This window comes from Octopus bimaculoides, chromosome 10 (genome assembly GCF_001194135.2).
Source record: "Octopus bimaculoides isolate UCB-OBI-ISO-001 chromosome 10, ASM119413v2, whole genome shotgun sequence".
Classification (NCBI taxonomy): domain Eukaryota; kingdom Metazoa; phylum Mollusca; class Cephalopoda; order Octopoda; family Octopodidae; genus Octopus; species Octopus bimaculoides.
The window spans coordinates 64,501,281-64,515,395 of NC_068990.1; the positions used below are offsets into that span (position 1 = coordinate 64,501,281).

The window sequence follows — 14,115 nt, forward strand, 5'->3', positions numbered from 1 at the left end:
CCCCCCCATACACACACACACACACACACACATACAAATTCACTTGTACTATGTACTGTAATGTCAAAAAACATTGAAGGTTCACTATAACATATAGCAAATGATGAATTAATTCTGCATCTGAAAACTTATTTACTCATGCTGTAACAAAATTTAGGAATTACTAGTGTGTATAGAACAATTGAAAGAATACGATTTTTAGTTCAGTTTTTCAAGTTTTTTTTTTCTTGTATTTCGTTGATGTTTTTGTTGCTGTTAAGCTCATAACATTGTAATTGTCTGAGATAGAAGAAGCCAAAGACTGACAGTTGTTTACAAGTTGCAACAAGAGGACATGATTCTCAGCCTTTGTTGACCAGAAAGAAATACTGAATACATTTTCATATAATATCTAGTAAACTTTGAGAAATGTTTTCCACTGGGTGCATTATTTCATTTTGCTGTGTTTTTCTTTTTCTACTTCATGGAATTTGGAAATGTGTGTCATATGAACTTTGGTTTCTTCTAGTAACACACACAGAATCAATCATTTAAAAATGTGCCTTATTCCTCCAGATAAATTAATAGTTCTGGTGGAAAGCAACAAAAGTTAAGAAGACTCTGTAGTAAGAGAGAGAGTAGATGGGGCTGAATGGTTTTTTCAGTGAAGACTAGTTTGTGTATTAAGTGGTAACAAATAATTATGTAAATAGGGAGTAAAAGATGTAGAACTTGATATGCAGCAGTGTTTTATACAACTAGGTATAAAATCACAGTTTGTATCATTATCTCTGTGCCAACAGACAACTTTGAGGTAAAATTTACACATCCGTGTGTGTTTTTTCTTTCTTCTATTTCTGGTTTCTTCATTATTAGAGGTCTTTCTTGTCCTGGTGTTTGTTTTTATTTTTATTTTGAAGTTTTCTTTAGTTGTTCTTGGGTGTTTCGCTTTTGTTTTTCTTTCTTCTTGTCAGTTGAAAAGTACATAGGCTGTCCAAGACATTCATGGAATGTGACCAAATGAGGTTTAGTTTTCAGCATAGCCCCCCCCCCCTCTGCAGTTCACACACTTCTTACATCAGTGTTGCAGTGCTTGGATCCCATTGGTGAAGAAGCTTTCATCTTGTTGGTCAAAAAAGTCATCATCAGCATATATGACATCATTATCATTGCAATATTGCTTCTCAACCAAGTTTTTTTTTTTTTCATGTTGTAGAACAGATGATAGTCAGGTGGGACCAAATCATGAGAATAGGGAGGTTAAGCAACCAGTTCAAAGCCACAGTCACACACACCAGTCATTGAAACCAAAAGCTTCTGTGCTGGATCATTGTCCTCATGAAACAAGACCCCTTTCATCAGTTTTCCTGGGCACTTGGTCTTAATAGCCTTTGTAAGTGCCTCAGCAAGTTGGCATAGTACTCTCCATTGATGGTGTGGCCCTTTTGAAAATAGTCAATAAACACAAAGCCTTTTACATTCCAGAAAACTGAGGCTGTCACCTTCCCTGCAGATGAAACAACCCTGGCCTTCTTTGGAGCAGGTGAAGAGGGGTGTTTCTACTGCATTGATTGTCTCTTTGTCTTTGCATCTGGCTCAAAGTGATGAATCCAACACACATCCTAGGTTAGGAAGCCAGCTATATCTGCCTCAGACAATGTCAGATTCTGTTGTGATGTGAGCAGCCTTGTGCACTTTTGATCAGCTGTCAGACAACATGACACCCACCAAGCAAAAGAAACCTTCATCATGCCAAAATTGCTGTGCAGAATATTCTTAACTTTCTCACAGGTTATGCTAATAGTATTGGCTATTTGATTAATAGTCTGTCAGCCATCATATGGTGAACATGGTCAGTGGTTTCCTCAGCGGTGACAGTTGCATGACATCCTGACCTTGGGTCATCTTCAAGAGTCTCCCTTCCCCTCCTAAATTCAATTGCCCACTTTTACATTGTTGATAAAGTTGGAACATCATCCCCTAATGTAGCAACCATGTTAGCATGAATGTCCTAGGGGCTAAACCTTTTTACTGCAGGTATTCAAGAACATGACATTCGCAAATTTTGTCCATTTTCAAGAGAAATTGCTACTAGTTACTTTTGAAGTGTTCTTTGAGCAGTTAGATGACAATTTATTTCAAAAGGAACAATGCAGTTATTAACAAGAAGAGCTGAAATTAATGCATGCAAGATTTCACAGCTCTAGCATTACTACTTCATAGTCGGTCTATGAACTTTTCAGCACACCCTCGTGTGTGTTTGTGTGTGTGTGTGCATGCATGAGTGCAGTGTAGGTGCATACCACATCCCCATGCTTTCTCGCGTACCCTAGCCCCACACCCTGAGCCTCACCTGTATTTTGTTCCATCATTTGCTTCAAATGCCTCTATCTTCACCCACCCAATCCAAACCTCTGTATTACCTCGCTTATCCTCACCCCCCACCCACCCCAAGAACATATCCTGACACATCTTCACCACCATCTCTCTCACTATTGCTCTCTCTAACTTACTCTCTGACTCACTTGCTCTCTTTATATTACTCTCTAACTCACCCTCTTTTCCTCTTCAATTGGAGTATTCACATATCTACTCTACAGCAAGACACTTATTCCTGCCCCTCTATACTTTTAATCTCTCATCAACTAGCACAAAGCCACCGCCCCATCAATACTCCTGTCCACTCCCAACTGAGGGAGTTTTTGTCCTACAAGTTATTTGGCGAGCCTATTGGTGTTGGTGCCATGTAATAAGTACTGGTGCTGGTGTCACATAAAAAGCACCCAGTACATTCTGTAAAGAGATTGGTGTTAGAAAGGAATTCCAGTCATAGAAAATATGCCAAAACAGACTATAGAGCCCAGTGCAGATGACAGCCTTACCAGCTCCTGCCAAACTTTCCAACCCATGTCAGCATGGACACAGACATGAATTGATGATGATGTCTTTAGATTATTGAGGCTCAATGAGTTGAAAGAAAATTATTTGTAAAATATGTAAAACTTGCTTTTTAGAGTGATCATCCAAAGGAAGAGGACAAGACTCTTTTTGATACACAAAGTAAAGTTACCATTGTCAGTCAGGATTGCACTGTAAGAAGAGATTCTATGCAGTTGGTGAGACAGTAGACTATTGGGGTTTTTATTGGTAACAAGATTCTTTGTTGAATATTGACGGATAACCAAGCTATCCAAGGTGGAGATTACCATTAGACAAGGATTATATCCATGATTTGAGGCCCATGAAACAGCATGTAACATGGTTTTAGAACGAACTCTATCAAAATTGTTTATTTTTATTTGAATTTAGGGTTATTTGGTATTATCTAGGTATCATATAGGCTGTGTTTTTAAACCTAAACATGGTGTGTATGTGTATACACATGCATATGTATGTGTGTGTAGAGAGAGAGAGGGTAGTTTTTAGATCTAAATATAGTGAAAGTTGTGGTCAGTATTGAAATGTAGTGAATAAATGTTTACTCATGCTGTAAATTTACAAATAAGAATAGCACATGTAGTGCAGTGAATTTTGATGTAAATCATACAAACATACAATCTCTCTTTCTCTCTCAAAATACTTTGGAAGTACTATAGGCTGTGAACTGTATAATATTGACTTGTTCTGTTTGTAAGGTTTTTGCTAAACCATCTGTATAAGGTTTGTAATGTGCCTTGATACAATTACTATCTAAATAAACTTTGGGAATATCATTTTTGGCAACTTGATATTTTGTATCTCTTTTGTCCTTCCCTTTCTTGTTTGTATGGCAGTGTTGATGTTTGCCATTGAATAGTGCTTTCAGTTTGAAGAAATCTATGTTGTTATCGCAAACAATTGCATCAGAGAGACTATATTCAAAGTCTCTCTCAAGTGTGGGTGTATATTTGTATCATTGTGTGAATGATTGTGCAATGTTATTCCTTAATGACAGTTTATTGTTGATTGTTGTGGTAGTTGTTTCCAAGAATAATCCTCGTGGGTGTGCTGCTTGTTATTACTAAATTTAGTGATAGGCAGCAGTTGTGGAAAATTGCTTTCAACAAAGGTTTATCTGTAAATATCATAGAATCAGCATCACACTAGAAATGGTCCTATAATATTAGATCACAATAGCTTTTTCACATATATAATCCTTTACTAGATAATTCGATCTGTTCTATCTTTGCCTATAATTTTCTGACTGACTACATTGAAATGATTGTCTGCTTCAAAAGTATGCAATATATTGTATGAAACCCAACGTTTCTTCAATTATACATCTCAAATTCAATTGGTTGTTTTACAAGACATTGAAAATAAACTAAGAAAATAAAATAAAAAAAGATTTTTATTATATATGCCAGCATCTGTGTATAAATACATACATTAATTTATATATATATATACACACACATATATATAGGATATACTTTTTGTAATGAGATAAAAAACCAAGGCCGTGTATAATATAGAACATTTATAAATCGAATGTCTTACAGCTGTTTCCAGGATATTTATTATATCCCTTCATTGGAGACGGTGTGAGAGGATGATTAAACAATAGTTAGTTTAGTTAAGATAGGAAATATTGAGTGAATGTAGGGATATTGTATTTGTAAATCCATTGTTTAGGTAGAATGGTATACATATAAGATTCCAATACCTTGTGAGTAAAATCCAATAGTCTTTAAGATTGGTCATTGCATTTGTAAATATATACACACACACACACATATATATGTATATATACACAAAGAGGTATCCAAAAGTAACTAGAAACATTCTCTGTGGGACAAGCCCATTGTAGTTTGCACTTCCACTGCTAGAAGCCCCTTTATGCAACCCTCAGGCTTCAGTCTGCCGACCAGTGGCATCGGGTGAAGTCATACTGCTACGTGGTGCATCATCGTTTTGCAGTGCTTCTTCCCAGTTCATCAATTTTCGAGACAGCTGAAATGAAGGAACAGCGTGCTTCTGTGGAATTCTGTTTTCTGCTGGAGAAAATGGAGACCGAAATAGTTGTCAGGCTTCAAACAGATTACAAGGACACTGCCATGAACGAAACACAAATTTGTGAGTGGTTTTCACTTGTTGCTTGAAGACCAACCATGTTCAGGGTCACCAGTGACCTCCTGAATGAATGAAAACATCATGAAAATTCATGAACTGATCTTGGAGGACTGAACAATTAACAAACTTGTTGATATGATTGGTGTGTCCTGGAGCTCCTGCCAATGAATTTTGAGTGAGGAATTGTGAATGAAAATAGTTGCAGCAAAATTTGTGCCTTGCTTGTTCATAGAAGATCAAAATCAGTCACGATTGAATGCACTTTCGAAGATCATCACTGGTGATGAAAGCTGGTGCTATGGAATTTGCAGATGTGGAAGAGGTGAAGGAAAAAAACGATGGTGGCATTAAAAGGCATCACTTCTCAAAATCTTGAGCACTGCTTCAAACAGTGGAAAATGCATCTGGGCCGAAGCATTGCTTCAAATAGAGAATACTTTGAAGGCAATAAAAATGTAAACATGTAAAACTAAGTGAATAAAATAACATTGCAAAATACCAGTTTCTTTCGGGTACCCTCTCTTATATATATTCACACACACACACTGCTTCCTTTTTCAGCTGTCCACTTATGTTTGTTGGTATTTCAGAGCTTCCATTAGTTCCCTCTGTTAGGTCATCTGCCTAATTGTCAGTCTGTCTGTCCTTCTGGCCATTACTTGCTTCATCAGTATGCTAGTTAATCTGTCTGAACATCTGTCTGTTTGCCTATCTATCTTCAGTTCATCTACTTGTCTATCTTCAGTCCATCTGTCCATTTGCCTGTTTATTCATTAAACCATTATTTCTCCTCCACTTATATCACTTGTTTGTCTGATAGCATCTCTTTTCCTCCTAATGCACATCTACTGTTCAATTTGTTATTTACTTTAACCTATCTCCAAGTATTGTGGAGAAGAATCCAAAAAAATTCAAAATCACTGATGAGGAATTGCGAGAGAGAAGAGGCTTCATAGAGAAGACGAAGCAGGTGGTGAGGGTAAGTATCTTATTTGCCTTTCCTTATTCTATTGTCTGCTTCATTTGGTTTCTAACTTACTTTTTTTACTATCTCTTTTTTCTCTTGCTTTTCCTTGTCACATTTATCCAGTCTCTTCTCTGTTTGTTATAATTACACTTCATTGCACTACAGTCTGGTGAATGACCTTTCATTGATCTCGCTTGTGCAGATGATAATGATGATGATATTTATATATATGCATGTGTGTATGCAAATATATTTTATATATGTGTGTTTGTGTCTGTTTGTATATGCACATATATATATATTTATAAATGTCTATATATGCAAATACACACACAGAGAAACACATAAATATGTACACCCATATGTATCCTTTACCAGTAAGTTTTGGTTGAGGTCACAGATAAAGTGGCAATGTGGACTTACTTGAAGCATAACAGTTCTTGTTTTATAATCATGTTTGTCCCAGTATGTGCACACATGCACACACACACATGCATATACATGTAGACATATATAAATAAACCATATTCACCCCAAAAACTCGATAATAAACTGCCACTTTTATTTTCAAAATTCTTCTGGGGCTGCAATTAATATGTTGATGTTATATATATATATATATAATGATTTGTTTTTGATAAGATGAGTCTCTGGTTTGCATATGGAATTATCCCATAAAAAAACATGGCTGTATGGTTAAGAATCCACTCTGTTGGCATGTGGTGTCAGGTTTGATTCTACTGCATGTCACCTTAAGCTAGTATCTTCTAGCATAGCTTTGACTTGATCAATGCTCTGTGAATGGAATTTGGAAGAGAGAAACTGCAAAAAGAGCTACAATGTATATGTATATTTATGTATGCATATATCGTTTGCTGATCACCTGTATATACGTGTGTATGTAAAAATATTTTAAGTATTTGCTTTTACTAAGTTAGTCATTACCTTGACACTCTTGCTGGCAGTTAACTAATAAATGACCAATAATAATAATAATAATAATAAATGCCCAGATGCAGTACCAGGCAGAAGAAGAAGTGGACACCAAAGAAAATGAGAAATTTTAAGACTTAACAAGAGAGATGAAGAGACTGTGTAAATCAAAAGTGACAGTCATTTTTGTGGAACTTGGGTACAACCCCCTAAGAGGCTCAAAGATATTAGAATTGAGACACATGTTGTCAACCTGCAGCGATGTGTCATCCTGTATTCTGCAAGAATCTTAAGAAAGGCTTTTGAGATTGGAAGAGACTTCTTGTTACCAAAAACTGAAGATTATATTAAAATGCTAATGATTCCTGTAGTGTAAAAAATCTGTCATGTTGTGGGACGGGGATGGTAAAAGTGTGTGTGTGTGTGATAGAGACAGAGAGAGAGATTCAAGTGAATGCTGCTGGCTTATGCACACGTACACACATATGAATGCTATTTGCATACACACATTAATTAGCAGTGTATGTTCATATGCCATTAGTGTTTGTGTGAGTGTGTATGCTCATACTTGTAGTGTTTGTTAGACTTTTTTCTTTTACTATGTATCTGAGGATTTAATGCACAAATTTTAGAGTAGGGCATTGTTGGGAAGATTAAATATCTGTCTATCTATTCTATTATCTATATAGTAATGACCATGTTCTGAACTTTCTTTGTGAAATGTATTACTGCATGTCCATGGATTCAGTTTTTCCAACAATCTATTACTAATAACTGTATTCTGAAATTTCTTCCTAAATTGTGTAAGATGTGATGTCTTAGATATGGAATTTTTCCAACTATCTTCATATTAATAACTGTGTTCCTAACTTCTTTGTAATGAACATGTTACAGTATGTCTTCAATACGAGTGTTACCAATTATATGGTATCAAGTATTTCTTAAGTTATTGCATTAAAGAAATGGAGTTTGGTGTATTACAGTGGAAAGTGATCATAGAGCATGGCAGCAAGAATAGAATAGATAGATGCAGAGAAGGTACAGTGTAAAATTGAGGTAACAGCAAAGGAGGAGAAATAAGAATATGGAATAAAGAGAGGAAGATCAAGAACAATGAGGAACATTAACTCAGGGGGAAAGGAATGCAATCAATGCTAGAAATGGAGCTAAGTGTCATCATATGACAAACAATGAAGCTGAAGCAAATAGGACAAAAAAGAAAATTGTTAATCAAGAAAGAAGGTGAAATATGAACGATGGTAAGAAGCAGAGATATTTTGCACAAGCAGAATGAGGAAAACAGGTTAGAAGAGAAAACAGGATTGAAGTGAAAAGAGATTTTTTTTAGAAATTAATCAAAAGATGAATGAAATGACAGGATATTATTGTTGAATGGGGTGAATTTTATGGCTGACACCGTAAAGTGACTAGCAAAACGATAACATAGGAGGAAGAAGACTTTTAGTCTTTCCAAGGACATGACAACCACTGTGGTGGTATCATAAGAAAACCTGGCCAGTTTATACTGCAAAGAGGTTGGATTTAGGAAGATCATCAAGCTATAGAAACCATACCAAAACTTGGGATGTATGAATGAGACCTGGTTCTCTGACTCATCTACGAGGGCAATGTCTTTAAATAAGAATTGATTTGGACTGAGACAGTCCATCCAAATCATGCTGACATCAAAAATGTGTGTAAAAATGACAATAATAATAATCCTTTCTACTATAGGCACAAGGGGGGAGGGGACTAGTCGATTACATCGACACTGGTGTTTCACTGGTACTTAATTTATCCACCCCCAAAAGGATCGAAGGCAAAGTCAACTTTGGTGGAATTTGAACTCAGAATGTAGTGACAGGTGAAATACCACTAAGCATTTCGTCCAGAGTACTAACGATTTATTTGAAACAATACATATAACCATCATTATCAATATCAAGAGACAGCATTTGGTTATGTGTGAAATTATACAATGTATGTATGGATATCTATTTACACAAAGTACACCTGCATAGTTGTGTATGTATAGGACAGTGAATTGGAGATTTGATACAGTGTAGGACAAAATGTTTTGCACTAATTGTTCTAGCTCTGTGCAATCTAAATTCAAATCTTGCCAAGATCACCTTTACCTTTCATCCTTTCAGGGTTGAAAAAAAATGTAAATCCAGGCCAGTGGTTTGGCAGGAATTCTAGAGCATCAGATGAGATGTTTTGCAGTATTTACAACAACTTGCATATTGAGTTCTTCACTGATAAACTCAATTTGTTTTTCACTTTAACACCCCTCACTAAAGACACTTAAGGATGCCTTTATTTGAGTTCCCTCTGTTGTAAATACGCAAACCTGGTTACCAATTTGAGAACATCCTTCTTACCTCTTACTAGTCTCAGTGGCCCTGGAAATGGTCATGGGCATTGTGTAGTAAAATGAAAATGTTTTATTGATGTAGCTATTCATGTTTGTGGGTTTGAGGCAAAGCTAAGAATTATTTTCCAGTGATATTGTGTTAAGGATGTAGTGCACATTTTGTCACTCCCCACTTCAGCCATACTCAAGTTGTCCTATGGACAAAAATATTGAATCTACCTATGAACATGCCATCTTTTTTTTCAGGTGTTGTGTACTCCACACAATATTATCCAGTGTGCCCTTTCTTTTAAGATATTAGGATGAAGATTAAGGGAAAGTTAACTGCTTTTCCTAGCATATCAAACAGTTCATCATGGCTCCCTTCAGCAATGGCAAAATTTGCTTTACAATAAATATAGTATTGGTGCTGATGTACATGGGATATAATGATGTTTAAAGTTTATATCTGTGTCTGTTATGTCACTGTTTGTATCTTGTCAGTTCTGTTGATGTAAAACAGAGTATGTTACTCTATTGTCTTTGTTCCAGCTCTAATGGCAGTATGTTTTTGTAGAATGGGAATGTAATACAGAACTGGTCCCTGTTACTGTTTTAATTTACTTGACATTTTATTTGTTATTGTGTTATTTCAATTGTTGTTTATGGTAGCTAACTTTATAAAACTGCCTTGTTGTTTTATGCATATGACAATAAATTTTAATGTTCTTTCTTGTCTTTGATGTTCCTTCTGTTACGATTATGGTGCAGTGTAGATGTGGGATAGAGATGTCTGTTGGCATAGCAACAGATGTGTATTACCTTGATGGTGATGACGACAATTATGTAAAACACAGTAAAATTAAATATTTTTTTCTAAGACACAATGTCTGTATTGGGATTTGAAACACAAATTAAAATATTGATTGTTATGTAATGCTGAAAGCACTACATAACAATGTACACCTGTTGTTATTAGTGGAAATAGTGGTTGTGATGTCAGTGGGAATTTAGATTACGTTCTTGAAAATGTAATGTTGCTATTATTCATCTTGCTCATTATCATCACCACTTAACGTCCACTTTCTTTGTGGCATGGACTGGATGTGTCACTTTTTATTTAGAGTTACTTCCTTGCTAAGTAGATTAGAGGGCTACATTTTGCTCCCATTTAATTTCTGGTTTGGTTGAAATGTAAATGCACTACTATGGTGGTGGCAGTGGCAGAAATGTTGTTAGTGTTATTGGTCAGAGACAGTGTATCTCCAATTGCATAGGGAAACCCACCCAGATTGGTATGATATTGTTTATACAATTAATGTTCAACTTCAACTCCTGCAGACTGATGACTGCAAAGAAAGATTCGGTCATGCACAAGCCCAAAGAGGAAACCTCTATGTGAATGTAGGTCACACTAGAAATTTCCTTCAGATCATACCATACTGTCTTAAATAAGAAAAGGACACATTAGGCAATGTGGTCCTATATACACATAAAAAACTCATGATGATTACAGCTGGAATATCTATGGTCATTGATCAATTCTCTCCAGTTTGACGAAAGGCTAAACAACCACTTATGCAAGTAGTGGTTTTTAGAGGGATACACTTTTTGGAAATCATCCACTTTGTCTCAAATCAGTCAAAAATGGAATATGTTTGTTGCTAGGAATAATTAGCATAGAATTCATTTAGTCTCAACCAGTTATTTGCCTATGTTGATTTTAAGATAATACAGATTATTGGGTTGTGGGTACAAACCTAGCTATGCATAAATTTTGCCAGTCATCATTCTAGATCTGATGGTGGCTTTCTTCAGTGGTTGAATATAATATCTTTGTAGTATAAAGAGATCGTTAGTAATCTGGATAAAATGCTTTACAGCATTTCATCTGTCTTTATGTTCTGAGTTCAAATTATGCAGAGGTCAACATTGCCTTTCATCCTTTCAGGGTCAATAGAATAAATACCAGTTGCACACTCGGGTCAATTTAATCTACTTGGCCCCTCCCCACAAACTGCTGGCTTTGTGCCAAAATTTGAAACAAATATCAAGAGAACATTACAGAAAAGTTGGAAAATAAATAAAAGTAAAAAAAAAATGTAAATTAAAGTCTAAAAAGAGTAACAAAATTCACTTTATTATTGATGTTTTCATTTTTTTTTTGTTCAGTATATTTTAAAGTGTGATGTTGGTTGTCATTGAGTTAGGCCCCATGGTGGTGAAGTTACCGAAATAACAAAATAATGGGCTTAATGCTTTCATTTCATAAATTTAATCTCCATGTTTTTGATCAACTTAGCTTTTCACATTTCCTAGTTTCAATAAAATACATATCAGCCATCTGCTAGGCTTCATGCAATTGGGACTACAAATTTGTAGTTCTAACCTGACATATAGTGATACAAATTTACAACTAATAGACACAGCATTTTAAATTTTTTTTCATTTTGTTACTGTTTAGTTTTGGTTAGTGTCAGATATTTCTCTTGATATTGTTTAACTACAAGTGAGCCCTGACTGAGCAAAGGGCCTACCTATAACTATAATTGAAGGTATTCCAAGGATGGCCGTCTTGTCTTTTATTCAGAGATAGTCTATAACGTTTTAGGACTGCATTAGCCAATACGTTGTTGTATGCGATTAAAATTGCATGAAGATAATCGGCTGTTATTTCTTGCCTGTCAACAGACCATGTAGAGGACTTTGTTCAGTATATGTATATTTATGTATAAAGAATTGAATCTGAATGTCTGGAGGCAATCTGATTCAATTCTTTAATGGTATGTCACTTTTGAAGAATTCTTAATTCTTGAGATAATCTCCCCTTTTCATTTGGAGGTCTCCTAATTGCCACTGAGCAATTGTTCTGTCTTCTGTGGTAATAGAGATAATTACAATATATCAACAATTTATCTTTTACAGTATTTAATTTTCCATTACTCATCATTGTTATTCAAAACATGTAATTAGACACTGAGTTATTCCTGTTAGCTCATTTTCATACAAAATAAAGTCTGTTATATTTTATAAATTAATGTTTTAGATGTAATTTGTCCTAATCAAAATAAAAGCAAAATTATTTTCTTGCAGGAAATTAAAGATCATATGGCCAGCCCGGCTACAAAGTCAAAAGAACAAGCAAAAGTTAGACAAGTAAGTCTTACAATAGACCATTTTTTCCAGAAGGACTGATAGGAGGCAGGGAGATATAATGGCTAGTTTTGTGAGACTTGCAAAGTCAGTTTTTGTCTTTTGAATTGATGGAACAAAACTTGGTTCACTGAATAAGCTCTCAAATCCTGTCCCACCATTGCATGTAGCATAATTACTGCAACATATTCTACTCTGTTTTTCTAATTCTTGATTCTATCCAATTCTAACTAATTTTACTTTGTTTACCCTTCTTGTCTGTCAGCTTCTCTCTCTCTTCCCCACTTGCATCTAGATTCCAAAACCAAATTGTTATCCAGTCCTTCATTGTTAATGTACTCTACTCATATTTTTGTTTTAAATCTTACCATTAACCATCAGTAACTAAACTCATGTTGTTTAATTCTTTTTGTTTATTGCAGTAAAGCTGATGTAAATCGAATCTCCTCTAAGATATAATGTTAGTCTAGCCTAGATATCTTTTCTAAGCTGCTCTTATATATATCCTCCAGAAATAAGTGATAGGAAGTACATAGAAATAAGAGATAAATAAATGAATGCCCGAAGACACAAAGAAATGTCTTCTGCAGATATGAATCTATGAACCATGTGATGGTTGTTCAGTGCAAAGTGGAAAATAGATCAGATGTTCTATTTATAGAATAGAATTGATTGTACTATAAATGGCCTTTTGATTGAAGTACATGTCATTTTCAGTAATCACCGAACTATTCAACTCATATTTTTTTGAAAGTATTTAAAAATTTTTAAATATATATTTTAAAAGGTCACAAGATATCCTTCATAGAAGATAAATGACCAAGATGACACAGGAAGATGATGTAAGGTCAAACATTGTGAACTTGATAGATGAGTTGATTGCAGGAAGAGCATTAGGTGCTATACTGCAAACATATGTCACCAGAGAAAATAGATTTTAATCAATAATATTGATAGTTGTTTTTGTTTTCTTTTCATCAGTTATGGATCTTTAATTGTTTTCATCTGCTTTATCCTCCTTCACACCCTATTTGATTCAATCACTGAATCATTTCTACTTTCTGTCCATTTTTTTAAATCACATTTATGAATGTTTTTAAATGTTTGTCTTTTGTTTTGCAAGATTCCTGATGTGAAATCATGTGTTTAAACAGATATTGTTATGTTTTGAGATTGTCATTTTTTTTCTTTCTTTCTTTTTTTTTTTCCATTAATCACATGCACTATATATCCGTTCTTCATTTTAGCTTTATTATATTGTTCTAATCTTAATGTCCTTTGTCTAAAATCTTTCCTCACATCCTGTGCCCTCTTCAGCAACTCCCCATCCCATGTGTCTGTTCTGCTTAGTCCATTCTGGCTTCCAGAAAGCCAGAATGGATGAAACAGGAAACATTTCAATCAAAGGACACTAAAATAAGAGCAATAGTAAAGCTGAAGTGAAGAACAAGTAACAGGTCATCCCATAAGTTCTGTCCGATTTTACCTTTTTTAAAATTGAATGAAATTTAATAGTATTTTAGAATGTCTTATGGAATTAAAAATTATTTTTATGCATTTGTGTACATTTAAACTAATTAAATATTATTTTACAGAATAATAGTATTATAATTTCTTTGATTAAAACCGTTTCTAACATGGAAGTATCCAAAGAGCATTTAAGGCACATAATGCT

General features: G+C 34.8%; 1 protein-coding gene across 3 annotated transcripts in view; it reads left to right on the forward strand.

The window, feature by feature from the left end:
• Positions 1-14,115, forward strand: part of LOC106879764 (syntaxin-6) — a 151,900-nt gene that overhangs the window by 124,450 nt on the left and 13,335 nt on the right. For all 3 annotated transcript variants that reach the window (XM_014929451.2, XM_014929449.2, XM_052971260.1), the window contains 2 exons: positions 5,916-6,010; positions 12,381-12,443. In XM_014929451.2, the coding sequence (XP_014784937.1) occupies positions 5,916-6,010; positions 12,381-12,443 (158 nt within the window). The remainder of the gene's footprint in view (positions 1-5,915; positions 6,011-12,380; positions 12,444-14,115) is intronic.